The sequence below is a fragment of the Panthera pardus genome, unplaced genomic scaffold (genome assembly GCF_024362965.1).
Source record: "Panthera pardus isolate Hobbes unplaced genomic scaffold, ASM2436296v1 HiC_scaffold_7, whole genome shotgun sequence".
Lineage (NCBI taxonomy): Eukaryota > Metazoa > Chordata > Mammalia > Carnivora > Felidae > Panthera > Panthera pardus.
Window position 1 is genome coordinate 7,368,309 of NW_026527002.1, and position 21,682 is coordinate 7,389,990.

The following is a 21,682-nucleotide window of genomic DNA, read 5'->3' on the forward strand; positions in this document are numbered from 1 at the left end:
CGCTGCGCTCCGCGCCTCTGCGGGCCCCGCACGCCCTCTCCCTTCTCAGCTCTCCCGAGGCCGGGCACACCCACCGCCGCTGCCAGCATTCGGGGCCCTCGTGTCCGAGTTAAACCCCGTCTCCCAAACCGTCGCCAGCCCCAGCTGCACACCCAGCCCTGGTCCAGGTACCCGCAGATCAGAGCGGCATACAAAGAGGCCTGCGCCCCCTGAGCCCCCGCCGCCGCCCCGCCCGCCCCTGCCGGCTCTTCCTCGACCTCCGCGAGGGCTGGACGCCGAGACCCCTCCTCTCGGCGCCCTCCTGCCCCTCCCCCTGTGTCGTTCAAATCCACCCAGCGTTCCCCCGAAATCCTGTGAGCTGGGGGCCCTCGACCGTCCCTCGTCGACCTCTCGGCTGCTGCCCCCGGCCCCCGGGACCGGCCGGCCGCCCACCCCCACCGCAGCCGCGAGTCTCGGGCCCGGCCCCTCCTCCGGGGCCCTCCTCCTCCCTCGCCCCTCCCGAGCCGGGGTGGGAGCGGCGGCAGCTGGAAGAGAAGGGATGAGGTCATCCTCTCCCTCGGAGTCAGCTGGTGGAGGAGAGGAAGCGGGAGGAGGGAGCGCGCGCGAGGGGAGGAGAGGAATGTGCAGGTCCGAGGAGCGCCGCGGCGGCCGCTGCTGCTCCTGCTGCTGGCGGCGGCGGCGGCTCGGGCGGCAGCCGCGGGGCCGGGACGGCGAGGAGCGCGGGCGGCTGGCAGGGGCGCGCGCGGGGCGCCGCGAGCAGCTTGGCTCCGCGCAGGCAGCCAGGCGGCGCTCCTGCCGGCCCCAGGCGCGCCGCTAGCCCGGCCCAGCGCCCAGCCCGGCGGGCGGCGGGCGGCGGCGGGCGAGCCGGCGCAGGAGCAGGAGGAGGGGGAGCCGCGCCGCCAGGGAGGGAAGCCGGGGCGAGGCGAGGAGGTGGCGGGAGGAGGAGACAGCGGGGAAAGGTGTCAGATAAAGGAGGGCTCTCCTCCGGTTTGGAGGCATCATGGCCGCTAAGTCAGACGGGAGGCTGAAAATGAAGAAGAGCAGCGACGTGGCGTTCACCCCGCTGCAGAACTCGGACCACTCGGGCTCGGTGCAGGGATTGGCTCCGGGCTTGCCGTCGGGGTCGGGAGCCGAGGACGAGGAGGCGGCCGGGGGCGGCTGCTGCCCGGACGGCGGCGGCTGCTCGCGCTGCTGCTGCTGCTGTGCCGGGAGCGGCGGCTCGGGCGGCGGCTCCGGGGGCTTGGGCGGCCCGGGCGGCGGCGTTGGCGGCCCGGGCGGCAGCGGGGCGGGCTCGGCGGCGCTGTGCCTGCGCCTGGGCAGGGAGCAGCGGCGCTACTCGCTGTGGGACTGCCTCTGGATCCTGGCCGCCGTGGCCGTGTACTTCGCGGACGTGGGCACGGACATCTGGCTCGCCGTGGACTACTACTTGCGCGGCCAGCGCTGGTGGTTCGGGCTCACGCTCTTCTTCGTGGTGCTCGGCTCGCTCTCGGTGCAAGTGTTCAGCTTCCGCTGGTTCGTGCACGATTTCAGCACCGAGGACAGCGCCACGACCGCAGCCGCCTCCAGCTGCCCGCAGCCTGGAGCCGATTGCAAGACTGTGGCCAGCAGTGGGTCTGCAGCCGCGGAAGGCGAGGCTCGTCCTTCCACGCCGCAAAGGCAAGCGTCCAACGCCAGCAAGAGCAACATCGCCGCCGCCAACAGCGGCAGCAACAGTAGCGGGGCCACCCGGGCCAGCGGCAAACACAGGTCTGCGTCCTGCTCCTTCTGCATCTGGCTCCTGCAGTCACTGATCCACATCTTGCAGCTCGGGCAGATCTGGAGGTACCGTATCAGGGGTGGGGACGGGGGAGAACTGCTATTGCTAACCACATAACAGCCTCACTGCTTTGCTTTTGCACGAAAATCCTTCAGGGTTGCTGAGGTAGTAACCCTAGTCACACTCTTTCAGTGTGTGGGTTTTTTTTTCTTTTTCTTTTTCTTATACCGGGTTTTGCATTTTTAAGATTTGTGATCACAACCTAAGGTGGGAGGGAAGTGAGAAGCAAGAGACAGGCAGCAAAGTGGTTTTGATCAACCCATCCCTCCCCTCTGTGTCCCCACGCTGCTTCACCAGCTTCTCTCTGTTTATATGCTACCCCCTCCCCATTTTTAGTGATACTGTTTCAGTGGCCGGGAGAGGATTCCTGTCACATCTTCTAAAAATCCTTTTTTATTATGTTGAATTTGCGGGGTATATTGCCATTTGAATGGCTTCTTTTGTTCCCTGTTGCTAATTCTAGTTATATGGCAATTCTTACTGCTCAGAAGTACCCACATTGGAATGCTCACTGGTAGGAGAAGTACTGTGCTCCAAGTAAAAAGCTTAGTGGGCAGACGGCTTGTCCTTTTTTGGAGAATACCGACACCTATATCTAGATCTATAATCTATATTTGTATCTATCTCCAACCACGAGTAGGTTCACTTTTATGATGTCTTTTCTGCTTAGCTTGCAATAACCCCACATTCTGATTTCTCACATAACTAAGAAACCTTAGAAAAGGGGTGGCGCGTCTTGTAAACTTTAATCGGACTTGGCATCTTCATTGGTCGCTCTGCTACTTGTCATCTGATGTACCAAGTCTTTTTACACAGATATCACTTCCACTTAGACACTGGAATACAAAGCTAAACTCTCTGGGCAGAGGGAGCCGTCATTTGAGCGGTCACTGCCTAGATTTAGGAATATCATGAAACAGAGTGCTCAGAAGTATGCAGTGTAAGTAAAATGAGGAAACTTCCTAGTAAGTGCACCAACGTGGGGCTTACGTGCTGGTATGCCAGTGTCCTTTTCCGTTTCATTTGTAGTTATCTTTGTGATAAAGGCTTTATAAATCATTAAGTGTGCCGAGGACATGTTTCCCATGTGGAAACAGCTCAGAGAATTTGTCGAATGGGACGAAACACTTGTTTTCTTTGCGGCGAACGATAGTGTTTTCGTGGAGAAGAGCAAGGGTGGTTATTTTGCAACCTTTCCTGGGACTGTCGTTGCTTTGTGAAGCAGGATGAACATTGCCATAGACGGCAAACTTTCAAATTGCGAAACTTTTTTTTTTTTTTTTCCAAACGGATACTTTCTGGAAAAGTGGTATATGAGAGGCAGTCAGACCCGTCGGTGTTGGAAAGCTCCATAGTTTGGACTCAAAGGACTTTGAAATGTCAGTTAAATGTGATAGCTGTATGTTCCATGAATGACCATTATGAAGCCTTATATGCAGCCATCATTATATGAAGCCATTCAGATTTGATGAAGAACTCAAATGTTCACATTGATCACTGAAATTGTTTAGTGGTGAGGTGCCTATGATTAGTAGTTTCCATCTGATAATGTGGAAAATGAAGCTTACACGCTTACCATTCCATTTGGTGACTTTTGCAAACTTTGTGCCGGATTTGGAAATCACTTACTTTTCAATCACCTTTGAAATGTCTAGATGTATGTAAATAATGCAGCCACTTCTCTTATTAGCTGAAGAACTGCCCATGCTTCCTCCAGATTGATAGTTTATGAAAAATATATTATCAAATTCTGTGACCTGAAAAATAATTTTCATTATCATTATGTTTACTAGACTGTCGAAACCAAACATTTTCCCAGTTGAACATTGACATTTAGTTATCTCAGGAGATAAAATGCAGAAAGTGAGAAATAATTAGGAAAAGAAAAGGGCCCACATACATCTCAGTGAGACCACAGCCACTGGGTCAACTGGCCATACAGAAAAGCTGATCTAGGAGGCGGAGGGAAAGAAGGGTAAGGTCAAATGCACAAGGAAAGTCACAGGCTGTCTGAAAAACGCAGTGACCCACCCAACTCTTAGAGAAACTGTGGTTACACAAGACTCCTTTTGTTAAGTATTTCTACAGGGTTTTGAGGTTTTTTCTGCTACTGCCTGGTTCCCTGGGAGGAAGTATTGTTGCAAATATTTTCAGATATTTGCCCACATTTTCAGAATATTGTGTTTAACATGGAAGTCTGAATGATCTAATCCACCTGTTCTTGGATTCTAGTTACGATATTCGGGGGGCAGTGGGGTAACTTGATGGAAGTATGGTCTAAGACTCAACCTCGTTTTCTCCTTATAAAGTATGTTTAAACAAACTTTACCCTAATGTAGGAAACTGGAAAGGGATCGGAAAATTCATGGAGTTTAACACTCAGATGCCTTCTAAATTGTTTCAGCTTCTCCGAGTGTAGAGTATTGGAATGCAACTTTGGGCAGTAGGTCCATCTTTGATAATAAGCTGGTGAAAGGCAGTTCATCACAGATTGTTGTATTAGATCATTATCTTAGACCATTAGGATTCTTTAAATTAGGAACACCCCTCTGCTTCTTCTAGCTTTTCTTTTCAATGCATTATGCACAAATGTTGCAGAAACACCGAGGTACTGAATGGTTCAAAGCTCAGGGGCCATCATTCATGTTTTAACATGCTACTTTCTGAGATCAATAAAATAGATTTTAGCTAGGTTGGTAACTGTCCCTTGTATTTCCATGAAATTTTAGTTATTTTAGGTAAGGGCAAGGTTCTAAAAGCTTTCTGTAGATACAGTCCTTTGAAATAACATCAAAGTGTTTGCTTGTTCAGAAATAGCTATCTGAAACATTTTGGGCAAGATTTGAATGTATTTATACATTTATTACAAATGCAACTGCTGAAAGCAATGATACATATTCATTTTAATTAAAGTTTACTAATGGGAAATTAATGGCGGCTTTTAAAGTCACAAGAGTTGATTCTGAGAAAGAGCCATTTGAAATAACGAAGTGAGCTTTTGCTACCATGTGAAAAGAGCAATCACGACTTTAAAGGAAATGTGTGTGCAGATGAACAAGTATTTTTTTTCTTGTTCATTTCATACGAGTCCAGAAGTTACTAAGAGTGCAGTCTAGCCAGTGGGAATCACAAATGCCCAGCTGGAACAGTTTTTAAGTCTTCGCACCCATAATCAATTGTATCTGGATGCCTCCTTCCTTCAGAATTTATGACTTCCTCTCAAAAGTCTAACTTGGTTTTTCCCGTGTATGCGTGCATATACTTTTTTGGTTGTCTTCTAGCAAGCAGGCATATTGCATACAATAAGTGAGTAGATGGTCGAACGGGGAGTGTTTTTAGTCTTTGACTATTTTGGTTTTTGTTTCCGAATGTCTATCATGAGAGTCATGTGGTGACGACCTGGTGAAAGAACATTTCTCCTCTTCTCATGCTTGCTATTCCACAAGGTACGGCATGTGTTCCATATTCAAATAAATTGGAAAAGGGCAATTGGAAAAGGGCAGCTTGAATGGAATTAAACAGATCTCTCTACAGCAGGACTTCTCAGAGCCTTTAATAAGCTGATATGCAAAAAAAAAAAAAAAAAAAAAAGCTGATGTGTAGTTACTGATAACTTTGCAAAGGTATACTTATTAAGCACTCTTGTGGCACACAGGGAACTTTGAGCAATGCTGTTCTAAGTTGTTCTTAAATCTGGCCAACCATGAATAATAATAATGTCATATAGCACTTGAAAAATTTACAAATGTTTTTATATTCTTTATCTCAACTACGCTTTACAAGAACCTAAGAGAAAAAATCATTAGTATCTCTATAATATGAGAAAAGTGGCTCAGAGAATTCCCCAGCTATTATGTGACATAGCTAGGAGTCAAAGCCTGGCCCACGATACCCAAAGTCTGTGCTCTTTCTGGATCAGTTTGGGTGCCTCCAAATGCCAGCTTGGATAATAATGACAACATTGTATAACAATGACACTTGACCTTCACTAAGGATGGCAAAGTGGGAGAGGGAGCTGCGGTTTAGACGGGGTAAGAAATGTGTCCAATAACACACCAGGAGTCAACCCGCCGAATAGGGCCTGGGGCTCAGCTTGTCTGACTCTAAGTCCAGTGCTCCTCATGCTGAGCTTGCCGCATTAAATCCCAGTTGGGTAACAGGGTCTTGCAGTGGCATTAATGATTAAACGGCGCGATGCAGGTGAATGCGTGGAAAGTGCCTTGCAAATGATAAAAGAGGTTCTAGCAATCAAGAATGGGTAGGGAAATAGCATACAGGTTACACCTCCGACCACTGAAAAAGTACTTTATCGATTTGGAGTTAGTTCTGAATTCTGATATAGGTCAGGCAAGATTGATGCCCTTTCCTCAGTTCATTGAATGGTTACTTTTCTGTATATTTGTGTTTCCCTCTACTGCATATTAATTAACTTATTCATTCTGCATATAGTGAGGACTTACTCTATGCAAGGCACTGTTCTAGTTACTAATTACCCCCAAATGAATAAAATACACATCATCTTTTAAGGATTCCATTGTCTGGCGAGGAAGACAGAAAAACAAACAAACAATTTCAATACAAGGAAATAAGTACTAGGAAAGAAACAGGAACCTCAAACCATCTTGGTGATTCCGATGAGACTCCGGAGGAGGGGACGTTTGAGCAAAGGTTTGAATGAGGAGAAAATCTGCTGTCTGAAAAAAGCGGGGCAATGGCTGCAGAGCCTTGGCTATGACTTTGTGTAAAGGCATGGGGGTAGGGGTGGGGCGGGGAAGAGAGAACAAGGCAGGTTAAGTGTGTCCTTTGAATAGAGAGTGAATGAGGGATAGTAGCTAGAGAGGAGGAAGGAGAATTCCTTGGGTAGACAATGAAGGGGATTTAGATTTTATTCTGAAAGCATGGAGGAAACCTGGATTATAAGAGCCAGGGAGGGGAGGGATTGTTACAAAAGCGTTAAAACATTGTTTTAGCCAAAGGAATGGTGCGTAGTTCAGTTTCAGAGGATACATCATCAGATCCTTTTGGATTCAGTCATGTCTTTTTCATTTGTTAAAATTCGTTGATTTTAAAAGGATCAAGTTTGGATGTAATCGGAGTGCCTAAATAGGCTCAACAAGTTGGGGAGTGCTTTTTCAGAAAAACAGATCGGTTGAAATTGTTCCTGGATTTATGCCAAAGTAAACTCTTTTTTAAAAAAATTTTTTTAATGTTTATTAAGTTTTGAGAGAGAGACCGAGAGAGAGAGTGGGAGCAGGGGAGAGGCAGAGAGAGAGAGAGGGAGACACAGAATCCAAAGCAGGCTCCAGGCTCCCAGCTGTCAGCACAGAGCCCGATGCGGGCTTGAACTCACAAACCGTGAGATCATGACCAGAGCTGAAGTCCACTACTTAACTGACTGAGCCACCCAGGTGCCCCTATGCTAAAGTAAACTCTTGGCAAAAGTTTATTTCTGGCTACCTTTGGAAGACATTTTCCTTAGGATATGGTGGTCTTCGTGTTATTCGAATTTAGGTTTCCTTGTCCTTGGAAACTTGTTCTTTCTGTTTTTGTAACGCTTTTTCAATTTTCTGAGGGCTTTGATCCTCAGAGTAATCTCTGAGGTAGCCCTTTCATTTTGCAAATGTGGAAATTGAGACAGAGAATGTTAAGTGTGTTTTCTGTCCAGGTCATATAGTTCTGCACCGATTCTAGGTTAGAATTCGGTACTGATGTGGGAGGGGAAAAAAGGCCACATGAGAAAATCATTGATGAGATTGAGGGTCCTTAGGTAGAAGAGAAGGCTGAGAAGTTAAGAGCTCCCTGGTTAAGTACTGAAGGGTTGTAATGAGGGCCAGGCACTGGACTTGGGTGTGGGCCCTCTGGGGTAAGATGGACAGATTTTGAGTCAATGTAAGGAAGCAGTTTTTAGCTAGTCAAAGGCATCCAGAGATCAAGTATGATTCCTTATCAGCAGCGAGTTCCCCAACATTGGAGTGTCTAAGCATCATTTAGAAAAATGGACACAGAGTTGTAGCAGAAAAAACTTTTAAGTATCATGCAGAGGGTTGAACTAAAAGATCATCCTCCAGCCCTGAGATTTCATGAGAGTTTCCATCATCAATTACATGCTGCTCCAAACATAGTAGACTGATCTTTGCTTTCTCGTGGATGGAAGAAGCAGGAGTTTGCTTGGAACACTGCAGTTATGTTACTTTGAGATCTGTTCATTGGTTTATGGACCCGCTATCTTCCCTAGAGCACCACAAGTCTCTGTAACATCCTTGAGTGCTGGCCTTGCTATTTAAATCTCTGAGTTACCTAACAGATATAAATCCACACACAACCAGACAGTCCTCTGTGCATTTACTGTGGCTTCTCTATGTGTTGGAATAATTTATGCATAAATCTACGTGATAGAAATACTTATTTCAGTATCTTTGCAATAACTAGTGCAAAAATTGTATTTTTTTTCCCACTCACTTGAACCATATACTGTTTACTTATAAGGGTGAAAACGGATTTTATGGTTATTACATTCTGATGGAATTTGCCGACTTCCTGCATAGCGTAGTTAAAAGTATCTATACAAGTGGATGCTATCATTTTTGAACAGTATCCGCAACTCCTTGGCTCAGTAGCTTTGAGGGTCTTTGCTCAGTCACTTGCAAAAAATTCTTTAATGTTTGCGTATCCAAGTACACATCTTGCTGTTAAACGTGTTCTCTACTTTACAGCTTGAGCGAAATCGTCTACCTGTGATATTAAATAACACCAATCACTGGGTAACCGGTACAGAATGATTCCCCTTTGTATGAACTCACTGGCTAATCCAATTAGCACATTGCTTGACTTGCTATAGAATTTTAAATGACACCCTAACTAGGCCCATGGAAGCAAGATCAGGAATTAGAATTAGAAGTCTCAGTCTTGGGTGTTATCAGACACAAGGTGCAGTGTGCTACCAGTCATGAGAAAGTGCTTGTCAGGTGTAATCTTATAAAATAGTTGTAATGTGTTGAAGGATGTCAGGGAAGAACAAATCCTGTTGAATGGCATTGCACAATTCTGACCACCACCGAGTGACTTCCTTCCGGCTATATGCCGGTGTCACTGGTAATTGGTGGCATGGCCGGTCAGGAAGGAAGACCACGGGCCCGTCCTTGGGAAGTTACTCCAATGGTTGTGGAGGTTCCATGCTCAGTGACTATTTACTGACCTGTGAATGAAGCCCAGGCATTATTCTTTCTTCTCTATGAGAAGGGGGCTGTTTGCTTCTTGAGTTTCTAAGGGTGCAGCGAATCAGAAGGGGTGTTGTTATCTAGAAACGATATCCCTCCTTGCCCCAGCTCTTTTTTTTTTTTTTTTTTCAGATCGCCAGCATTAAGGAAGTGGGGATAAATCCCATAAAGTGCTAGTTCTGCTCAGAGAAAGATGCATCCAGAAGCCCAGCTTGGCATTTCTGTGCTTGCTGATGGAAAAGGCAGCCTGGGAAAGCTTTGGGATAAAACTTTTTCACTTTCTCCTTCCCTACACTTGACTGCCTGAGGGTATATTTATGTATGGAATGATTTTGCTCTTTCTGGTGCTTCTATTTGTCTATGCAAAGAAGGTTTGTAGCTTCTGCTCTTACTCGTGCCACTCCCGTGTCTGTCATACTTCTTACCACCGTAAACCAGTAATTTCACGTCTAGTATATCCACAGAACTAATATAGATTACTGGTTGCCAAGGAAACTAAAGAAGGGTTCAAGTGGAAATAAATCAGTCCAGAGGTTTTCTAGAGGCAGTGATCTGAAGGACAGCATTACTTCCTTTCCAACCCTAAGATGATGGGTCCCAGTAGAATATCGGTGACGGATCTTCTTTCCAGAGGCAGCTCCTTTGGGGGCAGTGGACTAGGTGAGGAGTCAGAAGGGATGAACTGGCTGCTTGATAGCCCAGACCCCAGGCAGGTCACCTCAGTGCTCTGGGCTACGTGTGTCAGCATGATGGCAGAGGGCATCTTCCTGGGTCCCCGCAAAGTTTAAATCTTCATTTGGTTTCCTCCTCCCAAGCCTTAATTTTCTATCTGTATGATGTGATCGGTCAAAAAATAATATTCAAGGTTCCTTTCCAGGTCCAAAATTCTTGCTTTTACTATAAATTCTTCCTGTTTACCCCGTCCCCAGAGTAAGCACCACAAAGTCTGTATGTGTTCTTCCAAGGACATCATCATTAATGGCGTTTCTCTGGTTACCTACAAGGGACTTTCCAGAGTTGACGATATGAGCGTCTAACATCTAGGAACTGGTATGATCCATACATGCAGACAGAATCTTAAGCGTGTTCGTGTAATGTAACTTACTTTGTGTCATTTCTGAATTTTACTTACAATCAAATAACACCATATTCATAAAAACCCATATCTAAGTATTTGACGCTGATGTGGGAAGTGTTCCCATATCACTAAACCTAAGGTATCTATCATATAGACCTGGGAAGCCAAAATTACCGTTTCCATTTCATGTAGTGAGGTAGGCACAGTTGGGGTGCTATGATTAGCAAATAAAAACAATGCTTCACTGGCTTATAAAGAACTATACGTTATGTCAACGAGAAGGCTGTTGTCAGAGCTAGGTGGGCTTTGAAATTAAAAGCCTGTCCTGGGTTACACTGTCCCTGATTTAATATGGTAGAAATTGAATTTAAACTCTAAACAAAGACACTGTATCCAGGCCTGTCCTCATTAAAGAATAGGGGTCTGTCACTCAGAGAGCAATGCATTAACCTTTCTTGGATAGGAATTGCCTGGATCTCTAGGATGTTAGCTCTCTGTCATGAAGCTGAACAATTTTCAACCCCACGACAACATTTCAGATATTTAATTTTTAAAAAAAAATTTTAAGCATCTATTTTAAAATGATCCGAAGTGTGTCAAACTATTTTTTCTTCTTCATGATTCATAAGTAGGCTGTTTGAATCAGTTCTACTTCTTTTGTTTAATTTATGCACATGCCCTGTTTTCCTGCCAGGGGAATCCTTTTATATAAACAGAGCAGTGGGCAGTGTGTGGGGCGGGTGAGGATTAGTCAAACAGAAAATCATGCATAGATAGAAAAAATAGGATCTACAGTGAATACGGGTCTAAAAAGACTTGGGATGACTTTGATTTGGCTTCTTCCCAAGTACACTCGGACAAAGTCACCTTTCTGAACCACCAGTCTGAGAGATTTCATCCATATAAAGAGCAGTAGGACTTCGGATGGCAGTCGTGAATAAAGATATGGGGATTCTTTACAGTTCAGGTCTTTTTTCAGTAACAGAGAGCCAATAATCAAAACAAAGGTAGCCCCTGTAGCTGTAACAGTTACAAAGTGATCTTCCATTATTTCTACCGTTGGTTTATGGCCCGGCCACTGGATCAATGAAATGGTAACACTGAAGAAATAAATGATTCTTTAGCAAAGCGGGGGAAAGGATTTGCAGAGGTTTCTTTATTTTGGTACCTTTTCAGCTCATTAATTAATTTCCTGCTTTACAAAAGTAAAATTAATACCAATTATTTTTGTAAATGTAGGTCAGTTTCAGAAGACTCTCCAAAGAGAGTTACAGCACTTGGCTCCATTATTCTACTCTAAATTAGGAAGTACGTCCCATAGGGTCTCATATTTCCAGGGGACATATTACTATTAAGAGTAGCAGTCACAGATATATCCTATAGGATTTTTCTTGATTTGGTGATGGTTGGGTTGGAAAAATTGAGTTCTACACAGCAGCAGGTAATGTAACACTATTCTAATGAAAGCATAAATAAGGCTGGAATCAAATGAGTAAGAGGAGGAGACCTGAAATTTCTGTCAAGGAAGCATGACCAAATACCCTGGACTCTATCATTGACATCCACTCTCTCATCTGCTCATAGGAGATGAGGGTATTGAAGATCAGGCATGCATTTATGAGCCCTGAGAGAAATTTGGCCGCGAGAGAAATGAACAAAAATGGAAAATTTTGTTCCAAAATCAGAGGCTGAAATTTCGATCCCTGGTAGTGCGAGTGGGAAAATAGTACTGACAACCATTTTAAAACTCATCACAGCAAAGCTTAAAGCAACACTTCACTAGGCAGACCAGACAAGATCCATTAGAGGAGTTTGTTCTAGGAACAAAGGGACAAAACTCCAGTTGTGAAAATAGTCACGTTTAGGTTAATTGGATATTGAGGGCACCAGTGGGGTCTGTAGTCTGAAGGTGTTTGACCCGAGAGTCCTGGGCTAAAACACAAATCAGAAGTAGGTATGAAATCAGTGGCCAAGGCACATCACCACTCATGGTAACATAAGAGAAACCTGGGAATCCAAGTGAGGTGCAGAAACAAACTTGTTAATAGTAAAGGTAGGTGAGAATCTGAAATCAAGGGCATCACAAAGGCAAACTATATAACTGCTTCAAAAAACTAAAGGGAAATTTGCTTCATTTATGTTCTCATTATACAATTTCTGCCTGGTCAGATGTTGAGAGTAAGGGTATGGACTGGACGTCTAGTTCTTTTTTTTTTTTTTTAATGTTTATTTATTTGTTTTGAGAGAGGGGTGGGGAGAGGCAGAGAGAGAGGGAGGAGAGAGAGAATCCCAAGCCGGCTCCGTGCTGACATGGGGCTTGACCTCAAGACTTGGGCTCCCATGAGATCATGACCTGAGCTGAAATCAAGAGTCTGATGCTTAACTGACTGAGCCACCCAGGCATCCCATGGAGGTCTAGTTCTGATGGCAATGAGGGGAGGTCGCAGAGCTGGGATGACAGGTTCTCACTCAACTGCTACTGATACGTGCAAATTCATTAGCAGTCTATTGACTAAATCACCACTTGGTCGCTGTAATCAGTTGCTGAGAATAGAACGATAAAAAATAAGTGACCACAGTGATAGCCTTTCGATCGTGGATTCCACAAACATCTGTTTGAAATCATCGTAAGGAAGACATTTTAAAAAAGAATATGCTCTCCTAGGGAAGGAGGCAAGTCATGTTCATAGCACCAAATCTGTCTGTGATGTTGTGCTAAGAGTGGAGCTATCGCCTTACAATACAAGGTAGGATCTTGAGCCAGTGCAGCCACATCACTTGGAAGTGTGTCAGCGATGCAGAATCTCAGGCTCACCTAGACCCACCTAGTGAATCACGACCCATAGCTGAACAGGATCCCCTGGGGATTAGTATGCACATTGAAGTTTGAGAAGCAGACAGGGGAGGAATCCCCTTCAGCTGAAATGGTGAAGGAAGATTAATCTGTGCTGGATATCAACGGAAAATATGGTTGATCCGGATGTGTTAACGGGCTTTCTCACCAAAGTCAGCTCACCCACTAGGAAAGCAAGGGCTGGTACTTGGAAATGGCAACAGTGGGATCTCCTTATAGGCAATACTGTAAACGAAGTTGTGAAATCTCCCATTGGCAAAGAAAGTGAACGGTTTTAATAAAATCTTTATGAAAAATCCATTACTTTATAGTTTTGTTGTTCACAACCAAACTCTAGGAAATTAAGTCAGCACATTGGCCACCCATCTCTCACAGTTCTGTAAGTACTCATGCCCTTGGGATGGAATGGACAAGGCGTGGTGAGAGGGGGAAATAGGTAGACACTAAAGAAGGCAGTGCCATCAGAGTAAGCGGACAGAGGGGAGGGATGCAGGGTGGCTGTTCCTGCCAAGGTGTAATGATGCTGTCTGTGCTCAGACAGTTGGAGCTGGGCTGTTTGTGCTATTCCTTCCTGTTCCGAAGTTTCTGAAAAAGCAGCAGCCCCGAGGGTGAGCAAAGGACCTCACCCTCCCTGGCTGTCCGGACAGTGGGGAGGGAGTTCAGGTTGTGGGCATCTCTCACCCCCAGCTTTTAGTCTGATAGACCAAGGAGCCTCTGCCTCTGCAAAGGGAAGGAAGAACTAAGGGAGGAAGAGAAGAAAATGCAACTAGGCCTCCAGGCCCGCAAGGCTAGGCCCTGGCCTGGAGTTAGCAGGATATTTTTATAAAATAATACGAGAGATGTCTGATGGCCAATCTGCTTCATGCAGTTCAGTCCCTCCCAGTGACCCCAAGACCGACAAGGCCAGCGAGATCATGGGAGGATTTCATGCTTTGCTGTTTGTCATCCTAAGTGAGAAATAGGACATTCAACTTGAGGACAAAATACGTCCGTGTCTGTATTGTAGAATGAAAAGAGAACGAGAACTGCGCCTTAGCAAATGCATGGCTGTGTAAAGGTATTGCCAGTTGCCTTAGTTCATACCACCCAAAATAGAGAACGGCGGACCTTCCCAGAAATGCTTCTCTTCAGAGTAGTAGTTTTCTAATTTCCCTTTCGTACAACAGCTGGTGTTGCTATGCTGTCGCTTATGTTGCTAGGGCTCCTTCCCCCATCTATGTGCTAGAATGTGATTGTTTCCATCAGTGTTCTTTAAGGGTTTCCATGGAGAGTGACTAAGTTAATTTTTCTAGGTTTGCGCCATCAGTAGGTGTGGTCACCTGCCAGGCTCGAGACCTGCATGGCTTTTCAATATGGTGGCCCTGAACTGCACGTCGCACGTTGAGCCTGTGAAATGTGTGTTGCAAGGGCCAAATTCCCTGGGGACTTTGAGGACTTGGGGAGGGGGGGCAAAAAAGGGGATCTCCCTAATAATTTTCATGTTGATTACGTGTTGAGCCGATAACATTTTGGATATATTGGGTTCAATAAAATATGTTGTTTCAATTAATTTCACCTGTTGCTTTTTATACTTTATAAATGTGACCACCAGAAAACTAAAAGTACGTGTGTGGCTCGCATGATATTTCTGTTGGGCAGGGCTGCTCTAGGTAACGTCAGGACTCAATTGTTGAGAAGTGGGAAGAGGAAAATCCTAAGTGAAATGGCTCAAAATACTAAGAATTTACTAGAAGTTACCATAGGAAGGGCAGTGAGTTGTGTCACTGCAGAAGCGGGCTGACTTAATGGATTTTGCAAATAAGATTACCTGCTGGTAAAAACTTGACTCTTTGGGAGATAAAACCCCTAAGGTGAATAAAGCCCATTGTCTTCCCTGCTTCCTGCTTTGCTTAAGGCCTAGTGACATGCTGTGCTTATTTGGTGGTTTAATAAATAGTATTTGATCATGACAATAAGGACTAAATCTTTGTTAAGTGTGGTTCCAGCTTGCAAAGCACATTTACTCATATTAAATCATCCAGTCTTCTCGCCAGCCTCTCAAGGTAGGTGTTACCCTTGTTCTCATTTGAAGATGAACTCACTGAGGTTCAGGGAGGTAGCAGACTTGCCCAAGTGCACGCAGCTGCTAAATAGCAAGTATCAGCAGTCTAGAATCATGACTTTGGCTTCCCTATCTTGTACTTTTGCCGCTACGTCTTACTCCTCTTCGTGGGGCATATCAGCTCCTTTCATAGACCTGACTGAATATACACGCGGGAAACAATATTCATGCTTTCTTGACCTGGGCTAGGTTTCTGATAAACTACTCCTGAGATTGATATTTCACACCAAACTTCAAACACAGAGACCGTGGTTCAATTTTATCCATAATATGTCACTTTGATTTGATAACCTCCTAGTAAAATACATATCCTTTCCATTGGGAAATGCATGACACTAAAGAATACTAAGTAGGCTCCAGCCCCGTGTGAATAGTATGTAATTAACCTGTATTTATATCCTCATTTTGCACGCAGTCATGCTTTGCATATACTAGAGTTCTCCTCCACATATGTTCACGAATTATGAATTCAGCTACAAGTATGCAAGGCCGAACCTCTCTGTCAGTCACATCACTTTCTCTGAGACCAGCAAGATTTACGTCTATGTGACACAACTTCAAATTCAAGTCCTAAACCTTGTCTCAGAGGACCAACTCTATACAAGTCTAGCATGTGCAAGTGCTAGAAAATTCATTCTCAAGTGCACACAATTCAAAAATTTCAGAATCAGACCCAACTAGCTTTTATAAAGGCGTTTCCAAATGTTTATTTCCAAAAAAAAAAAAAAAAAAATTCCCCTCTGCCTATTTAAAAAATGCACCCCCCTCCCCGCCTCCCCCACCAAGTAGATACAATTTGCTTTGGAAGGGCTTGCCAACTTCCATCTGTTTTTTTTTTTTTAAGTTTTTTTTTTGGGGGGGGGTGGTGGTGAGGGTAGGCATTCAATGAAAAATATGTACTATGGTTTTTCTTTTTAGTTCAGTGGTATCTCTACAAAATGTAGTTTTTCCAGAGAGACCGAGTGATTTCCAAATGTGTTTTTAAGGCTCATGACATTCAATGGGTTCTGATCTACTGGATTTTTTATCCCAAGTATTAAGTTCTAAGAATCATGTATATCTATAGCATGGTTATTTTTCTCATGATTTGCTTCTATGTGTGCCCCTGATCATGCGATTATATAGCTTAGGACATGCTGGAAAGCGCAGAAATAGTTTAATGAAACCAAGATGGTCTGGAGTAAAAATGCTTTCGTTCATTTAATATATGTTTGTGAAATATTCACTGAGTGCAGGCTCTGGGCGCACCAAGAGTTGAGAAAGGCACTCCCTGACTTAAGGGAGTTACCTGCCCTGCAAGGGTTATATTTGTTTATACCTCGAAGGGTGATACATCATCAACAATGGCGGGAGGAGAAACTTTTAGAGGTTGAAGACAGAGGATTTCTTTCCCGGAAGCTTTCACGTGGGAGTAACCTTTGAGTAAGACCTCAGAGGATTCCAAGCAGAAAGAAAAGAAGGGACAAATGTGGTTCATGATGGGTTCTGTAAAGGACTGACGTGGAAGGTGTCAGGGAAAGAATATCAACAGATGAATTTCGAGTTTAGGACCAAACTGACCAGGACTGCGGTGCTTCCCTGGGGAATCTGGACTTGATTCCGTCGGTAAGTGTCAGCTCAGGGAGCAAGTTCAAGGCTGTATTTCCAAATGGTCGTCTTTTGTAAAATAGTATAAATATGGGGACTATCGGAGAAGGAAGTCTCCACTCTTCAGAGGCAGGGAAAAGATATGAATGAGGGTAGACTTGAAATATATTTGGAACTTGCAAATATTCTATAATGAGGAAATGCACGGAAAGCACTTAAGTAGACTTGGACGGTTCTCACTGAGGATTCTGATAGTAGTGGTAAGAACTCTATTTAATGAGCTATTGGAAAAGGCATAAACATAAACAGAGTTGGAAGCGTGTTAAATAAAGATGTTCTGTAAATGCGGACTGGGCAATTAAAAAAGATTTACCAGAGGAAAGCTAAATACAGTATAGGGGATAATTAATGGGCCTTTGACAACTCAGTAATAAGTACCCTGAACTTTTAAAATAGCGCATTAACATGTGTGCGTGTTGGAAGGAGGGTTGGCTTTTACGGTCAACGCCAGCTAGCTGGGAAGTTCCCCCACGGAAGTTAATTAGGGATTCCCAGTGAAGGAGCCTGCTGGTTAACCTCCTGAGCCAAGAGTGACCCCACTGCTCTTCATTCATGGGTTTCTCACTGAGCCTAAGAGGGCTTTGGTTATAAATTCCCTTCCTTTTCCTCAGTTCCTTAGGCCCTAGATGCTATTTTAGCTTTTAGTAGGATTTACCTTTCTTAGTTTAGGAAATGAGCTTCGCTTTGTAGGTGGGAGAACTCCGACCTGGAAAGACCTCTGTAGGTGAGCATTCCCTGAATGGACCGGGCCATTCGCCATTAGGACATGGTGAACCTTTGGTACTTGGCTCAGTAAAGATTACTCAGAGGAAGGTGCTTTTGAGACGCAACCAACTTCTTTTATTTCTTTGTATCTTCATTTAACAAATTTAAGCAATGTTTTTTTTTTTTAATTTTAATTGTTTAGTTAGTAGATTTTTTTCAAGCAGTTTTAGGTTTACAGAAAAATTAGATGGGGAGTACAGAGTTCTCAGATGCTTCTCACCTCCAGTTTTCCTGACATTGACATTGGATATTACTATGGTACATTTTTCTTTTTCTTTTTTTTTTTTTTTTAATGTTTATTTTTGAGAGAGTGAGGGACAGAGCCTGAGTGGGGGGAGGGGCAGAGAGAGAGGGAGACACAGAATTTAAAGCAGACTCCAGGCTCTGAGCTGTCAGCACAGAGCCCGAGTCGGGGCTGGAACTCACAGACTGCGAGATCATGACCTGAGCCGAAGTCAGACGCTCAACCTACTGAGCCACCCAGGTGCCCCATACTATGGTACATTTGATATAATTTGTGGACCAATGCTAATACATTATCATTAATGAAAGTCCATACTTTACATTAGAGTTTACTCTTTAGTAAATTCTACGGATTTTGGCAAATGTATAATGATAGCTAACCGCCATTACAGTATGTTACAAAATAGTTTCACTGCCCTGAAAATCCCCTGTGGTCCGCCTCTTCATCCCTGCCTACACCCAACCCCTGGCAACCACTGATCTTTTTTCTTTATCCTTAGTTTTGTCTTTTCCAGAATGTCATGTATTTGAAATCATGCAGTATGTAGCCTTTTCAGACTGGCTTCTTTCACTTACAGTATGCATTTAGGGCTCCTCCCTATGTTTCTATGGCTTGATGGCTCATTTCTTTTCAATACTGAGTAATAATTGTGCTACGGATTCACCACAATTATTCATTCACTTACCAAAGGACATCTCGGTTGCTTGCAAGGTTTGACAGTTATGAAGAAAGCTGCTAGAAACATTTGTGTGCAGGTTTAGTGTAGATATGTTTGCAACTCATTTGGGTAAATACCAAGGAGGACAATTTCTGGGTGTTATGGAAAGAGTATGTTTAAGTTTATAAGAAACTGCCAAACTGTTTTGTAAGTGGTTGTATCACTTTACATTCCCACACTTAACAACTTTTGAGTACGTACCATGTGCCCAAATCCCCTCAGCTGAGAAACAAAGTTAGTGAACCAGGACACAAAATGTTATTCTATTTTTTTTTTTTAACGTTTATTTATTTTTGAGACAGAGAGAGACAGAGCATGAACGGGGGAGGGGCAGAGAGAGGGAGACACAGAATCTGAAACAGGCTCCAGGCTCCGAGCTGTCAGCACAGAGCCCGACGCGGGGCTCGAACTCACGGACCGAGAGATCATGACCTGAGCCGAAGTCGGCTGCTTAACCGACTGAGCCACCCAGGCGCCCCACAAAATGTTATTCTAGTTGGAGTGAAGATACCATGCACGTGTCCAGGTGACAGATCAACTAAAATTTTGGAGTGGTTTCCTGATTAAGATCTATGCTGTCTAGACCTTTATAGATTAAGATCTATACACACTACATAATAATTCTTAAATGAGAAATGGATAAAATAATAGAAAATTTGTTACAGTAAAATACTACAATTAATCCAAGAATGCGCTTAAGTAGTTTTATAAAATTAGTCTGCTCTATATCTAGATGCGGAGTTTGGTTTCATATGGATGAAAAAAAACCTTTTGGAACAATATTTGTCTTTAAAAAATTTTTTTTAGTGTTTACCTATTTTTGAGAGAGAGAGAGAAAGAGAGAGAGAGAGCAGGGGAGGGGCAGAGAGAGAGGAAGACACAGAATCCAAAGCAGGCTTCAGGCTCTGAGCTGTCAGCACAGAGCCCAAAGCGGGGGCCCCAACTCAGGAACCGTGAGATCATGACCTGAGCTGAAATCATACGCTTAACCTACAGAGCCACCCAGGCACCCCTATACTAGTCTTTTTTTAAATGTACCTTTGGGATTAGTGATTTTCATGAATTTATAAGTTTGCTCAATAATTAATTATTTCTTGAAAACACACAAAAAAATGCACAGCTTGTGTGCACACACACACACACACACACACCTTCTGAAATACTTTGGAGTCCTGCCAGAGACTTGAACAATTACCCTGGGGTAGTAGCGTCCTGATTTACTTACTCCTGCTCAGTTTGGCTTTTGCCTCCAATGGACTTGAATGAAAATTGTATACAAATAAGTGGTGAAAAATTGATTTCTCTACCTTTTAAAAGGCCTTGTCAAAATCTTTATTTGAACTGTGATACTGTTAACTAAGACTGAGCGGAATTATTTTTGTAATTTTTCTTTATTTTTATTTTTGTACTCTTTTAAAGTTTACTTATTTATTTTGAGAGAGAGGGAGAGTGTGAGCAGGGGAGAGGCAGAGAGGGAGAGAGAGGGAATCCCAAGCAGGCCCCACACTGTCAGCGCAGAGCTCAATATGGGGCTCGAACCCACAAACCGAGATCATGACCTGAGTCTAAATCAAGAGTCTGGAGGCTTAACTGACTGAGTCACTCACCCCTATTTTTGTAATTCTTAAAAGCAGATAATGAATTGAAATTTTTGTTCTCATCGGTTCATCAGTTCAACTAAAGCAACAAAGAAGATGAATGTGTTAATTTTAGCCTAAATTATATAATCAGATATTTTTCTTTATTCCTTTGTCTAATATATACTATATAAAAATACCTGGATGTCAGTATCAAATGTCTTTGCATTATGTATAAACGTTCATTTCAGTACAGGTTCCCAAATTTGTCTCCATATCTCCACCTTTCTGGGTTTTAAAATTGTATACAAACATTTGAGAAACGGAACATTTTACATGCTATGTAAAGACAGTTCTAGTAAGACTGGCTGAGGACACTAAAACTTCACGAAGTTCATCAAACAGCATCAGTCATTCTATCTGTTGAGACCTCTTAGCTTGGAAAAGCATTGAGATGTTTGCTTCTCTGTCCTGAGCATAAATGCATGTCTGTTGTTTAAAATGGGATAATTAGTGAACGGGCAGGGTGTGCCCCCTTCCCCCACCCCCCGCCTGTTTTTTTTGTAATTAACAGAGAAATGCTGAAGAATCACTTTTCCCTGTGCTTGAAAGGAAGAACAGAGTTTTGATCCGATACAGATATGAAGGCTCTGAAATCTACCAAATTAAAAATAAGGATAAGATACAAAAACAATAGAAAAAGGAATGTGGTTCACCTGAACTCGACTCTAAATTCCCTGACTTGCAGGAAAGTGCTGTCTCCCTTTCCTTCTGTGTAAGAAATAATTAAACCTGCAGTCCTCTGAGGCTTTTCCTGTGGTCACCTGAGGGCCTCCTGGAGAAGGGAGAGGAAGAGGAGCTGTCAGGATGGCAGAGGACTGGAAAGGCAGGGTGTGGGGCAGGCGTGTGTAAAAACCCCTGGTATTTACATACTGGCTCGATTTAGGGGATCTCCCTGGATGTTAGTTTGCAAGCTTCTGGAGCTTCCCAGATGAAATTCACCATTGGCCCCTGGAAAATGGAGGGCAGGGAGGAATGGGAAAGAAAGAAGCAGATCCCACTGGTAGGTGGCCGTTTTCATAAGCAAAGGGAACTGACATATGCAAGGCTTGTCTTGGGCCATAGCCAAATAAGTGGGTCTCTGCACCCGCCGCGGAAGAGGCCTTCACCGGGTTCAGTTAAGTACACACTTGTGTATTTCAGAAGGTAGTTATTCAGATTGCTTGGTTTTATCAGCCTCAGTTAGCTTCCTTTGTAAGTTCTGCCCTTCCTGGAATGTGCACTTTGCGGGAGCAGAAACTGATTTGTTCTCTGCAGCGTCCCCAGTATATAATATGGGTGTCGGGCACATTGTCATTTAATACGTATTTGTTGATTAGATGCATACAATGAAAGTCAGCAAATTATTAGAGGATTTTATTTTCATTCCGATGAAAGGTATAGTCCTTATTTCTCTATGTTGTGTTTTACTTGTAAATGTAATCCGTGGATTAAAAAAGCATTTGATGCCCAAGGTACCCCTTTTAGCATGCCTGACGCCCTCCCTATTGAATTTGGCAGCTGACATCAGGCTCGTGGACGGACAGACGGGATTTCTGCAGAGTCAGGGCTGACTTTGACCCCAGAGGGTCGGCACCAGAACACGAGAGCCTACCAGTCTGCAAA

General features: G+C 44.0%; 1 protein-coding gene across 2 annotated transcripts in view; it reads left to right on the forward strand.

Moving 5' to 3' along the window:
- Positions 1-595: 595 nt before the first annotated feature.
- Positions 596-21,682, forward strand: part of XKR4 (XK related 4) — a 430,931-nt gene continuing 409,844 nt past the window's right edge. For both annotated transcript variants that reach the window (XR_008420066.1, XM_019421324.2), the window contains exon 1: positions 596-1,821. Coding sequence is in view for 1 of the 2 variants with exons in the window: in XM_019421324.2 (XP_019276869.1) it covers positions 1,001-1,821 (821 nt within the window). In the remaining variant the exon portion in view is untranslated. The remainder of the gene's footprint in view (positions 1,822-21,682) is intronic.